General features: G+C 40.2%; 1 protein-coding gene and 1 long non-coding RNA gene across 14 annotated transcripts in view; one reads left to right on the top strand and one right to left on the bottom strand.

Annotated features, from left to right (window-relative positions):
• The window catches only part of ABCB11 (ATP binding cassette subfamily B member 11), a 104,667-nt gene that overhangs the window by 62,001 nt on the left and 28,817 nt on the right, over positions 1-13,849 (bottom strand). For all 13 annotated transcript variants that reach the window (XM_060409796.1, XM_060409794.1, XM_027964891.2 and 10 more), the window contains 5 exons: positions 13,523-13,610; positions 12,145-12,278; positions 9,104-9,275; positions 5,283-5,407; positions 2,935-3,109 (listed from right to left, as the gene is read on the bottom strand). In XM_060409796.1, the coding sequence (XP_060265779.1) occupies positions 2,935-3,109; positions 5,283-5,407; positions 9,104-9,275; positions 12,145-12,278; positions 13,523-13,610 (694 nt within the window). The remainder of the gene's footprint in view (positions 1-2,934; positions 3,110-5,282; positions 5,408-9,103; positions 9,276-12,144; positions 12,279-13,522; positions 13,611-13,849) is intronic.
• Positions 1-13,849, top strand: part of LOC114113171 (uncharacterized) — a 31,558-nt gene that overhangs the window by 9,311 nt on the left and 8,398 nt on the right. Inside the window, exons 2-4 of the long non-coding RNA XR_003588206.3 lie at positions 5,314-5,453; positions 9,061-9,161; positions 13,487-13,632. This is a non-coding gene — a long non-coding RNA (uncharacterized LOC114113171). The remainder of the gene's footprint in view (positions 1-5,313; positions 5,454-9,060; positions 9,162-13,486; positions 13,633-13,849) is intronic.

The following is a 13,849-nucleotide window of genomic DNA, read 5'->3' as shown; positions in this document are numbered from 1 at the left end:
AGCAGCATATAGAGGGGTCTTGTTTTTGTATCCATTCGGCCCAGTCTTTGTCTTTTGGTTGGGGTGTTCAACCCATTTACGTTTAAGGTAATTATTGATAAGTATGATCCCGTTAGCATTTACTTTATTGTTTTGGGTTTGGGTTTATACACCCTTTCGTGTTTCCTGTCTAGAGGATATCCTTTAGAATTTGTTGGAGAGCTGGTTTGGTGGTGCTGAATTCTCTCAGCTTTTGCTTGTCTGTAAAGCTTTTTATTTTTCCTTCGTATTTGAATGAGATCCTTGCTGGGTACAGTAATCTGGGCTGTAGGTTATTGTCTTTCATCACTTTAAGTATGTCTTGCCATTCCCTCCTGGCCTGAAGAGTTTCTATTGAAAGATCAGCTGTTATCCTTATGGGAATCCCCTGTGTGTTATTTGTTGTTTTTCCCTTGCTGCTTTTAATATTTGTTCTTTGTGTTTGATCTTTGTTAATTTGATTAATATGTGTCTTGGGGTGTTTCGCCTTGGGTTTATCCTATTTGGAACTCTCTGTGTTTCTTGGACTTGAGTGATTATTTCCTTCCCCATTTTAGGGAAGTTTTCAACTATTATCTCCTCAAGGATTTTCTCATGATCTTTCTTTCTGTCTTCTTCTTCTGGGACTCCTATAATTCGAATGTTGGAGCGTTTCATATTGTCCTGGAGGTCTCTGAGATTGTCCTCGTTTCTTTTAATTCATTTTTCTTGTTTCCTCTCTGATTCATTTATTTCTACCATTCTATCTTCTATTTCACTAATCCTATCTTCTGCCTCCGTTATTCTACTATTTGTTGCCTCCAGAGTGTTTCTGATCTCATTTATTGTGTTATTCATTATATTTTGACTCTTTTTTATTTCTTCTAGGTCCTTGTTAAACCTTTCTTGCATCTTCTCAATCCTTGTCTCTAGGCTATTTATCTGTATTTCCATTTTGATTTCAAGATTTTGGATCATTTTCACTATCAATATTCGGAATTCCTTCTCAGGTAGATTCCCTACTTCTTCCTCTTTTGTTTGGTTTGGTGGGCAACTCTCCTGTTCCTTTACCTGCTGAGTATTCCTCTGTCTCTTCATCTTGGTTATATTGCTGCGTTTGGGGTGGCCTTTTTATATTCTGGTAATTTGTGGAGTTCTCTTTATTATGGAGCTTCCTCACTTTCGGTGGGGTTCTATCAGTGGCTTGTCAAGGTTTCCTGGTTAGGGAGGCTTGTGTTGGAGTTTTGGTGGGTGGAGCTGGGTTTCTTCTCTCTGGAGTGCAGTGGAGTGACCAGTAATGGGTTATGAGACATCAAAAGTTTGGGGATAATTTTGAGCTGCCTGTATATTGAAGCTCAGGGGAGTGTTCCTGTGTTGCTGGAGAATTTGTGTGGTATGTCTTGTTTTGGAACTTGTTGGCCCTTGGGTGGAGCTTGGTTTCGGTGTAGGTATGAAGGCATTTGATGAGCTCCTATTGCTTAATGTTCCCTGAATTCAAGAGTTCTCTAATGTTTTCAGGCTTTGGATTTAAGCTTCCTGCTTCTGGTTTTCAGTTTTATTTTTACAGTAGCCTCTAGACTTCTCCATCTATACAGCACCGATGATAAAACATCTAGGTTAAAGATGAAAAGTTTCTCCACATTGAGGGACACTCAGAGAGGTTCACTGAGTTAAAAGGAGAAGAGAAGATGGAGGGGGTAGTTAGAGGTAACTGGAATGAGATGCGGTGAGATCAAGAGAGGAGAGAGCAAGCTAGCCAGTAGTCACTTCCTTATGTGCGCTCTATAGTCTGGACTGCTCAGAGGTATTTACAGAGTTATACGGGGAAGAGGAGAGGGAGGAAGTAGACAGAGGTGACCAGGAGGATAAGAGAGAGGAATGAGTAGGAGAGAGACAAATCCTGCCAGTAACCAGTTCCTTAGGTGTTCTCCACCGTCTGGAACACACAGAGATTCACAGAGTTGGATAGAGAAGAGATGGGGAGAAAAGAGACAGAGGCCACCTGGTGGAGAAAAAGGAGAGTCCAGAGGAGGAGAGAGTGGTCAAGCCAGTAATCTCGCTCTCAGGTAAACTTGGGTAGTGAAGTTTGGGTTTTTAAATGTACAAAATTGACAACAAAAACCTAAGAGCAAAGATTTAAAATCTGTTTTTGAAGACAATGTTCTGCTTTTCTGGTTGCCTGATGTCCTCTGCCAGCCTACAGAAGTTGTTTTGTGGAGTTTGCTCGGCGTTGAAATGGTCTTTTGAGGAATTTGTGAGGGAGAAAGTGATCTTCCCGTCCTATTCCTCCACCATCTTTCCCTCCCCCTCTATGAAGTCATTCTTAATGGCACTTCCACGGTGGTCCACTGGCTAAGCCTCCAAGCTCCCAATGCAGGCGGCCTGGGTTCATCCCCTGGTTAGGGAACTGGATCCCACCTGTTGCAACTAAGAGTCCACGTACCACAACTAAAGATCCCCTGTGCCACAGCCAAGACCCAGTGCAGCTAGACAATACATGAATATATTTTTAAAAAGTCATTCTTAGTGTATTATCAGGTTCTTAATGAAATAAAGCCAGTGGCTTAGAATGATTATAGCCTGGCCTCTAATAATCATTTCTATTTGCAAATAAAATTTCTATTCAACTTTCCCTGCTGCTGCTTTTAAGTCGCTTCAGTCGTGTCTGACTCTATGTGACCCCAGAGACGGCAGCCCACCAGGCTCCCCCATCCCTGGGATTCTCTAGGCAAGAATTGTGAATCTTATCAACTCAAATGCTCAACATCCCTTTACTATAAAAGTCATAAGTATTGCTTGTATCTGCAGATGGACTCCATCAGATCACTGAGGCTGTCCTCTCTTAGGCACTAATGGAATAAACAAAATGCCTTCTCTGTGGACTTTTCCTAGATACAGGCAGGAAATGTTCTGTCTAGGTCATCAAGATGGAAGTACCTGGACAAGAACTCCTGGTGTATATTCTTCGTCATCCAGGACAAGTTTGGAGCCATACCAGAAGGCCAGCGCGTAGCACAAGAAGATGAGACACCACATGAATCCAGTAAAGAATCCCATCACTATCCCTTTCCTAATTCCCCAGCGCTGGGCAAACACAAGATTTTTCTCATACCTGTGAAGAGAAAACATTTGAGTCTATTTTAGCAACAGCAGCTTAAGTTAAAATGTTTAAAACAGGCCTAATGCAGTGGTTTTAATCAATGAAAATAAAATCACTCCAAACACAGAGCAGCTGTAGGAAAAGAAGACAACAATCACATCTGTGTAGTTTCTTGAAATTTGTTTCAAGCTGGCATTGACAATGTATCGATAGATGTTGCCTAAGAAAGTCTCATAGTTGATGACTTCTTGGATGAGTAGGATGGGGCAAGTTTTGCCCCCAGGAGAAAAAAACCTTCAACAAAAATATTTGGACATGAGAGGTCCAGTACTGTTGTTGCTGGCCAAAATTGTCACTTCATCTGCTGATTGGAATGGAATAAGAAAATACAGAGACAGAGTTTGGAGGAAATAGAAAGCTGCCTTTAATTCTCAGCCGGCAGAGAGAGAAACACAGTAGGCTCATGCCTCAAGAACTGTGACCCACTCCACGAGGAGTCTAGGGGCTTACATAAGATGAGGGCTTGCAGTCAGGAGCCAGTGATGAGAAACAAAGGTGTTAGGATCTTGTTCAAAAACATATGCTAGCATCAATAACCCAGTAATTGAGTTTGGCAGTTCCATGGCTCTGTGGCCTTCTTCCTGATATGTAGAAAGAAGGGCTACAAGGGGAAGTGAAAGTGAAAGTGAAAGTGAAGTCTCTCAGTCGTGTCCGACTCTTTGCAACCCGTGGACTGTAGCCCACCAAGCTCCTCTGTCCATGGGATTCTCCAGGCAAGAATACTGGAGTGGGTTGCCATTTCCTTCTCCAGGGGATCTTCCCGAGCCAGGGATTGAACCCAGGTCTCCCACATTGCATGCAGACGCTTTAACCTTTGCACCACAAGGGGAAGAGGCTGTTGCAAATGTAAGCAAAGGATAATAGGTGTGATATGTAACTCTTGCAGAGTAAGGGGGCAGAAAAGCAAACTTAGTTATAGATAAGCAGAGTAGGAACAGTTAAAGTAAAAAAAAGTAGGATTGTTCAGGTCTTCTCACTGTTCTCTTTATCTTCTTGTCCTCAGGAAAAAAAAAAAAGAAAAAAAAACTCATTCCTTTTCTTTACTTTTCACTGCAACACTATTTGAGTTTGAATTCTTTTATTAAGTCACATGGTATGAAAGATAATATCTCTCATAGTGGAGGAAATGGGCTATTGAAATTTTTTATGACAAATAAGGTAAACTTATTTTTCTACAACCAGAAGAAGCAAAAGAGAAAAAAGAAAAGAGGATAATTAGATATTGTAAATCCTATTTTATTTTTCATTTGGTGAATTTGGTAGCAACTGAGAATGTGATCATGACAGATCTACAACATATGAAATGAGTTTAATTAAGTTGGTGGCTGTTTTATAGAATCAGTACCTAGAACCTGAAAAACACTCAATAAATACTAAAAAAATGGAAAAATAAACAAAATCAAAGTTTTAACAATTGTGTTGTTTTGGCCATTTAGGTTTTGATATTCATTAACAGTTATTGCCTAGAATGATGGTCTACAATATATCAATGTCAAATTTTGTTTGTTTGAATGGAAATCTTGGACTTCAAATGAGCATACAGTAGCTAAGAAAACACATTGAATAAAATGCTATTCAATAAAAATGTGCAGAATTGCATTTTAAATCTTGTAAGCTTTTCCTTAATGGCAGAAGACAGTGGTTTAAACTGGCATGAAGTATGTGGGGGGTGTGTACACACACATCATCAGAGTTTGATGTAAGTATCCAAACTAGAATGGCTTTTTAAAAACCACCAACTACATTATCTTCAAAAACACGAAGCTAAAGGTTTGGAGTCTTTTGTATGTGTTTTCACCAATCTCATTATTTTGCTTAGCTATTTCTTGAACAGAAGTTCCCTCCGGGTACCAGAGCAAGGTGAATCTGCCACTTTATACCAAATGGGGGAAGATTCAGGGTAGTGTGCAGATCAACAAACTCCAAGGAAGTGTCAGACATTTCAATTAACTAAGTTTTTTTTTCTTTCATTTCTTACTCCCCTTTTATTTTATTTTTTGGCTTTGCTGCAAGTCATGTGGGATCTCAGTTCCCTGACCAGGGATAGATAGAATGCACAGCCCCAGCATTGGAAGCTCAGAGTTTTAACCACTGACTCACCAAGGAAGTCCCTCAATTAACTAACCTTTCAACCTCTTTTCTCTCACCACCAAAAGCAGCCACTGTTCGAATAGATGATATAACTTCATCAGCAACTGAGCCAGCTTTGGCATAGGCCCTTAATTCATAGTCGGTAAATCTGGACACACTCTGAAATCCAAAAGAAGAAAACAAAATGTGAAGACCAGATAATTAGGTAAGTCACCTTGTCACTCAGTGGTTCATTTAGCAGAGTAAACACGTGGTATGGCTTAAGACAAAACTAGATTCCCGCTTGAACAGTGTTTACCAAAGAAAGAATTTGGTCCAAGTTTGAGCCAAGTTTGGTCCAAGTTTGAGCCAAGCATCATCTGGGTTCCCCTGGTGGCTTAGTCGGTAAAGACTCTGCCTGCAATGCCAGAGACCACCAGCAGTGCAGACCGCCAGCAGTGCAGACCGCCAGCAATGCCAGAGACCGCCAGCAATGCCAGAGACCACTTGGAATGTAGGAGACTCGGGTTCAGTCCCTGTATTGGGAAGATCCTCTGGAGAAGGAAATGGCAACCCACCCCCATATTCTTGCCTGGGAAATCCCAGAAACAGAGAAGCCTGGAAGACTACAGTCCACCGCATCACAAAAGAGTCAGATAAGGCTTGGCAACTAAACCACTGCCACCACCAAGCTTCATTCGTGGATGTTTGTTGCCATATCAAAATAATTCCATTAAAAGTCAGCATCAAAAAACCTCTCACAGATTAAGTCCCAGATAGAGCATTTTGTGGGACCACAGCGCTCTGGTCACCATATTAATGATGTTTTCAAGTCAAATTGTCACATTTCATTACTATTGGCCAAAGGCCATGTTATAGTTTACAAATACCATATACAAAGACCAAGGCCCATGCAGGCATCATATTGGTTAGAATGTAGAATAAGAAAGAGGTTCTGAGCAGCCAGACACATGATATGATATGCAGAGGCAATTCCAAAGGAGAAAACTTCAGATGAATATTATACCACTTTGACTCTACTGTAGGGGATCAACTAACTAGGTTTGCTTTTCACAAAAGGAAAGAAAAAGACATTGCACTTGATATTACACAAGTTACTTCTTCTAAAATTGGACTTGAATTGAGTCCTATTTAGAATCAACCACCAAAAGAATTCCCTGACACAGGTTAAGAAACAGGAAGGGGAGAAAGCAAATGTTGTGAAAGATTAACTGACTCAGAAATCTAAAAAATATACATAGTACCCAGACTAAGGGAGTTTATATTCCAAGTTTTTTCAAACTTTTAGCAGCAAAACTCTTATCAAACAAAATCTTAGAATTTTAGCATACAAGTAGTATTTTATTCCAGTGTATTTATTTCACAAGATTGAAAAGGCAACAATAAAGTGAGAATCGTTTTGTCAACACTAAAATTTGAATTTGGTTAGTATGGATGCCATTGCGGTTTTTACCACAATCCTCTTCTAATGTACTCCTGAAATATATAGAGGTGGCATGTTGTTGTTGTTAAGTCGCTAAGTTGTGTCCATCTCTTTTGAGACCCCATGGACTGTAGCCTGCCATGGGATTTTCCAGGCAAGAAAAATGGATTGGGTTTCCATTTCCTTCTCCAGGGAATTTTCCCAACACAGGTATTGAAGCCGTGTCTCCTGCATTGGTAGGTGGATTCTTTAACACTGAGCCACCAGAGAAGCTGATAGGTAATGAGAAAATTAAGTAGTTGCAAATGTTATCAGTTTTTATTGTAAAATGAAAAGTGAAAATGTTAGTCACTCAGTTGTGTCCAACTCTTTGCGACCCCATGGGCTGTAGCCTGCCAGGCTCCTCTGTCCATGGAATTCTCCAGGCAAAAATACTAGAGTGGGTGGCCATTCCCTTCTACAGGAGGTCTTCCCAACCCAGGGATCAAATCCTTGTCTCCTGCATTGCACGTAGATTCTTTACCATCTGACCCACCAGGGAATCACATTAAAGAATCTCTTAATACCCCAGCTAAACTGATATAGGAGCTTAAAAGATATATATTGGCAATATCATGTTTCCTACAGTAAATATAAAAGTCAGAAAAGGCATACAAGATGCACAATCATTTCTACTATGTCATATATTGCCCCTCCCCCTTTTTCTGTTCTGCTTTTGAATTGAGCTTTGTAAAATTGCTCACATCATTTTGCACAAACATGCACAGACCTGAATCCAAGAAGAAACCAGTGCAGAACTACAACATTCCAAATTGGTGACACATCACAAGAAGTTGAAATATAGACACTGAGATGACAAGAGAAACTGTGCTTTGAGCCTATTTGAGACCAAGTAAGCCAGGCCATGTTATTGGTCTCCAACATGTTAAAATGTGACACATGAGCCATTTAAGGGTGATTATTAATCTATGGTGGGTTTGAAGTAAGGAATTAAATATATTTAGAGGGGAAAAATGCTGAATCAAATGTTTGCAGAGTCCCCAACAACCTGCTGAAAAAGTTGAGGCTTTCCCGGAGTGCCACTGGAAAGCATTTGATAGGAAAAACTGTTGTAAAGCTTGCATGGTTCAGTAGATTGAGAAAAAAATAAAAGCTAATATCTCTTTAGCAATTAATTCTGTGCTTGCTGCTGTGCTAAGTGCATAACATGGATAATGCCTTGAGTCATCACAATGACTTTGGGGGTTATTAACTTTATTTTAACAAGGAGAAAACTGACATTTGACAGGGTAAACATATTTTTCTCGAGCCAAGTGATAGAGCCAGGTGGTGACCTACTTAAGTAGAGTGAGCACTTTGCTATTGTCACTATGTATTACCTGGGATGTGTTTGAGTAATATAGCCAGTGGAGAGTAGAGAATATTTTGCTAGAAAATATAGTCATGGAGATTGGTACTTGTTGCTCAGTGATGTGAATATGTGAGCAGTTTTTCACTTAAACTCTATTCTCATTTACAGCAAATTATTAGCGTACCAGATCCCATGATGTGTTATCTCATATGACTGCTCTGAAAGTAAAATGAAATAATTTATCAATCTTTGGGAGTGTTTTTTGGGGGGATGACCCCAAGTTCCTACTCCTACACTTTTTCCTGACTTGCATACCTGGGGAATGGAAACTGACTGGGATACTTCTCTGAATGGGTCAGATACCTCTCTGAAACTGATCACATGGGATGGAGAACACAGTGTGATTGCAGGAATCTCTTGTATGTGCTTGGTACTGATCCAGGTGTATTTGCTGGGTCTTTCTGAGGGAAGCATCTAAACCTGGGAGACCACGGAAGCCGTATGTACACTAGACAGTGGGTGGGGATTTGGAATCAGGCTTCCTTGAATTCGACTTCTGTTCTGTCTCTTGCTGGCTGTGCAGTTCTGTAAAAGTCCCTTTACCTCTCTGAGCCTCCGTTTCTTATATTTAAAATGGCATTAATACTTTATAAGATTGTTGCAAAATTATAGATCATGTCCATGAAGCTCCTAATAATGCCTGGCAAAATAGTAAATGTCCAGTTAATACAGTCATTGTTGGAGGAGAACGTGGCAACCTACTCCAGTATTCTTGCCTGGAGAATCCACATGGACAGAGGAGCCTGGCAGACTTCAGTCCATGGGGTCACAAAGAGTCGGACATGACTGAGTGACTAAGCACATTTTTAATATTACTAATATAATAATATATGTTATTAAAACAGTCACCTTTAATAATGGAATGCTATTTGATATTGAGTAATAATCAAACAAAATAAATCAATGTAGTGATAATGATGTTAAGTAAACACACTCAAGAGAAGGGAAACAAGTTTCACATTTTTGGCTGTTTCTCAGTGCAAAAGTCTTCCCATGGAGAGAAGTGAGAAGACATTCTTACCAGACCAATGATGGCTGCTCCAATCCCAATGAGAGGGCTGACAGAGATAATAACCAAGGTCAGTTTCCAACCCTGGTAAAATCCCATCAGGAACCCAAAGATGCTCGTGGTCATGCGCTGAATGAAAATACCCATTTGGTCAGCAATGGCATCATTGACCTTGTTAACATCACTAGAAACAAAAGAGGCTGTGATCACTAAAACTGAATTTGGTCAATTCAAATATCTTGCCCAGAAAGTTTAACCTTTTTTTTTCCTAAATGCTCCCATTTCTGTATCCCATTGCCCTTGGCAAACTTCATAGCTTCTCATGTCTTGGAAAATTTGCTGTAGTGTGGGAGGTCATTAAGCCTCTCCCCTCATAGCCAAGGGAGTTTGCCTTTAATCCAATTTTACCAACTGATGTTTATTCAACATAGGCAAAGGCTTTTGGAAACCATCTTATTTGTCTCTTTTTCTTTCTCAACATTCAAAAAACTAAGATCATGGCACCCAGTCCTATCACTTCATGGCAAATAGATGGGGAAACAATGGAAACAGTGTCAGACTTTATTTTTTTGAGCTCCAAAATCACTGCAGATGGGTGACTGCTGCCATGAAATTAAAAGACGCTTGCTCCTTGGAAGAAAAGTTATGACCAAGCTAGAGAGCATATTAAAAAGCAGAGACATTGCTTTGCCAACAAAGCTATAGTTTTTCCAGTAGTCATGTATGGATGTGAGAGTTGGAGTCTTAAAGAAAGCTGAGCGCCAAAGAATTGATGATTTTGAACTGTGGTGTTGGAGAAGACTCTTGAGAGTCCCTTGGAGTGTGAGGAGATCCAACCAATCAATCCTAAAGGAAATCAGTCCTGAATATTCACTGAAAGGACTGATGCTAAAGCTGAAACTCCAATATTTTGGGCACCTGACGCAAAGAACTGACTCGTTAGAAAAGACCCTGATACTGGGAGAGATTGAAGGCAGGAGGAGAAGGGGATGACAGAGGATGAGGTGGTTGGATGGCATCACCAACTCAATGGACATGAGTTTGAACAAGCTCTGGGAGTTGGTGATGGACAGGGAAGCCTGGCGTGTTGCAGTCCATGGGGATGCAAAGAGTTGGACATCACTGAGTGACTGAACTGAACTGAGCTGAAAGCTAACATGCCGGTCTGACATGAAGAACCCTTCTTTTCTTTATATATGCTAAATCTTTTCAGTCTCAAAGTTCTATTCACATACCACCTATTTCATAAAAATTTATATAATCCTCCAGGGAGAAGTATTATCTTCTTCCTGGTGTTTCCATAGCAATGTGATTAATCTCTGTGTGTGTGTGCTTAGTGATTTAGTCATATCTGACTCTTTGCAACCCACTGAACTATTGCCCACCAGGTTCCTCTGTCCATGGGGTTTTTCAGGCAAGAAATACTAGAGTGGGTTGCCAATTACTCCTGCAAGGGATCTTCCTGACCCAGGGATTTAACCTGTGTCTCCTGCATCTCCTGCATTGCAGGCAGATTCTTTACCTGATGAGCCATCAGGGAAGCCTCCAATTAATCCATATACATGTTTTCGTGTATGTGCATGTAATTATTGCTTCCTGCTTATAGGTAGTATAGGAGAGTGGTTAACAGTCCTGACTCTGGAGCCAGACTCTGAATTTAAACACAGCTCTTCTCAGGCAAGTTACTTAATCTTTCTGTGTCTCAGTTTCCTCATCTATAAAATAGGGATAATAACAGAACCTACCTCGATAGGTAGCAATGAGGATTAGTTAATATATGTCAAGTATGTAGAACAGTGCCTAGCATATTGTAAGCAATCAATATATATTAGCTCTGATAATTTGCTGTGTAAGTTCCTTGAGATCAGGAGTTCTGTGGTATACCTTAATGCCTTGCACAGGGTAAGTGCTCCAGAGTATTGGTTGACAATAATTACATTAAATTCATATTCCTACAAACCTTCCATAATCTCAGGTCCAGATGGAGCAAACAAGGGTCAGGACTTTATAGCAAAAGGATCTAAGATATTACATAGAGATTAGACAATTGTATTCTAACAAGGATAAGTATCTATTCAAAGTCAAAATAAGTAAAGGCAGAATCAGTGCTGGAGACTAGGGATCCCAATATTCAGTCCTCTTTTATTGTCACTACACTGCTAAATGTCTTTCATGGGACCTCAAATTTCAATAAGTTTCAACAGTTCTCATTAATCAGGGCTTGGCTCATTCAAAAATTACATGGGGTTGGGGGGGATGCTATTAATGATTCAAACTAATATTTAGGTAGGGCTTTGTGGGTGACTTAGTGGTAAAGAACTCGCCTGCCAATACAGGAGATACAGGTTCAATCCTTGGATCAGGGAATCCTCTGGAGAAGGGCTTGGTAACCCACTCCAGTACTTTACCTAGGAAATCCCATGGAAAGAGGAGCCTGGCAGGCTGCAGTCCATGGGGGTTACACCGAGTCGGACATGACTTAGTGACTAAACTACAACAAAGTATTTAGAAATAAACTGGATTTAAATCCAGTTTTCAGTTTAAATCTGTCTCAAACTATTTTGAATTTTTGGCTTTTGGTTTTATGTGCAGAAATTACATCAACAGACAAAGCAAGATATTAATAATTCATTCTGATTGTATTGTTTTCCTTATGGGGACATAGATTGTGACTCCCTCAGTTTCTCCTTTCAAGGCCAAATAACCCTACTTCTTTTAAACTGTCTTCTATAATACATAATAATTTGATAAACCATTACTTATGAAAAAGTCATGCTTCCTATAAAAGCCCAACTTAAGAGACAAAATGCAGCAAAAAGAACTGAAAATGTTTCTGCAATTGTCATTAATTTAGAAACAAAAGTTCCATTAGAGAAAAATCACACGCCCATTAAAACATCCTCCAGGGATTTACCTGGCAGTCCAGTGGTTAAGACTCCATGCTTCCACTGCACGGTGCATAGGTTCAATCCCTGGTCAGGGAACTGGAGCTCACATGCCCTGTGGTGCATGCCAAAAAAAGAAAAAGAAAAAAAATCCTACCAGCCACTTACTCAGAAAATCTTGTATTCAGCTCTCCCACTGAATTGCAGTCAAACCATCCAATTTCCATCCTCATTATGCTCCTAAAGTAAAATTTTCTCATTTTCTGTATCTGACGAGCTGCAGCAATTACCCAAAAGCATATCTGGAAATGGAGCAAGGAATGTTTAGCATTGTGATAAGAACAGGCATTAATTCCTTCTCTTTTCATTAGAAAATACTTTCACTAGAATAGCTGAAAAAAAGAGGTAAGTAATTCACAACATGCCTCTTGTTCAGAACTAAGGTGTGAGCTCTGACATCCGCAGCTGAGAGTGGAGACAGGTGGAACCCTGTGAACAGGGAAGCCAGAGACTTGGGTTTGAATCCAGCTTGACCACTTCCAGAGTTAACCTTATTAACTGTCACTCTCCTCATGTGTAGAAGGCTCATCACACCGAAAGTAAATTTTTGCTCCTAAATCACTACTTTTGATGCCACTTCCAAGTAAAGTTTTCTCCTGAGAGGCCTGCCAATAAGCATGCATGCAGAGTTTTCAGCCCTGGAGGAGGGCATGGCAATCCACTCTGGTACTCTTGCCTGGAGAATCCCAGGGTCAGAGGAGCCTGATGGGCTATGGCCCAAAGGGTCACAATGAGTCAGACATGCCTGAAATGACTTAACAAGAATGCCTGCAGCTTTCAAGCTCTTAGACAATGATTTTCAGAAATAAGTAAGACAAAAATTATGACATAAGCAGGGAATCTTGCCTACAGTTTCCCTCCCAAGCAAAAGAAGCCTGTCATTAAAGCTTTAGTGCCAGGATGGTGGGGATGGATGAGGATTAAGTCATTTCTCTTTATAGCTAAAACTAACTTCCTAGAATTCATAAGTGAATGGAGAGTAGGCGGAATTTATTATTTTCTCTACATGAGAAGGCAAAAGATAAAATGTTTTTCTTCCTTAGTAAGAGTTAAATAACACCAAGCCCTCCCATAACTGAAATCTAGAATATGGGTTCAGTTTACAGAATTTGGGTTGGAATTCAAGAGAAAAAAGAAAGTCAAGCTTGCTTTCCTCCAATTCCCCACATCCGCTTTCCACAGGGACGCAGTCTCCTTGTATGAAAACATCTACCGCTATTTCTGAGTTTAGAAGAGAGACTGAAGCAGGGAGGGCAGGGGAGGACAACACACTGAAGCAGAATGTCTATTCCCTACCCTGCTATGCAAGTGCCCATATCCTCCTCCCCACCTGAGAGGAAAAATTCTTTCCATCCTCTTCATCCCCCTGAAATAAAACTGTAGTCCTTGGGGCTTCTGGATAACTTTAAAGAACACATTTTGCATTTCATTGTCATGTCTTTGAACCCAGATGTTGATCTACAAATAAAATGCAAGTGTCACTAACTTGAAAATATCCTGTGACGAGCACTCCGACAGCGACGCCAGCATAGTAACTGGCAAAGTTGACCATTTCGGATTCAATGTCCAGAAACCTTCAAAAGAGGGGGAAAACTGGTAAGACTCACAGGTACCAAAGATTACCTTTGTGCAAACAGAGGATTTTAAAATACACATATTATATATTTAAAATATACACATTGTATGTTACATACATATTGTAAATAAAATGGATAAAGCATTTTATCTGTATAGAATTACAATCGATCCAAATCCCCAAACAGACCTCACGGTACCCATCGTAGCAAACATGCCTACCTCCTTCGTGTTTACA

The sequence above is a fragment of the Ovis aries genome, chromosome 2 (genome assembly GCF_016772045.2).
Source record: "Ovis aries strain OAR_USU_Benz2616 breed Rambouillet chromosome 2, ARS-UI_Ramb_v3.0, whole genome shotgun sequence".
NCBI lineage: Eukaryota > Metazoa > Chordata > Mammalia > Artiodactyla > Bovidae > Ovis > Ovis aries.
This window is presented reverse-complemented; position numbering and strand designations above follow the sequence as displayed.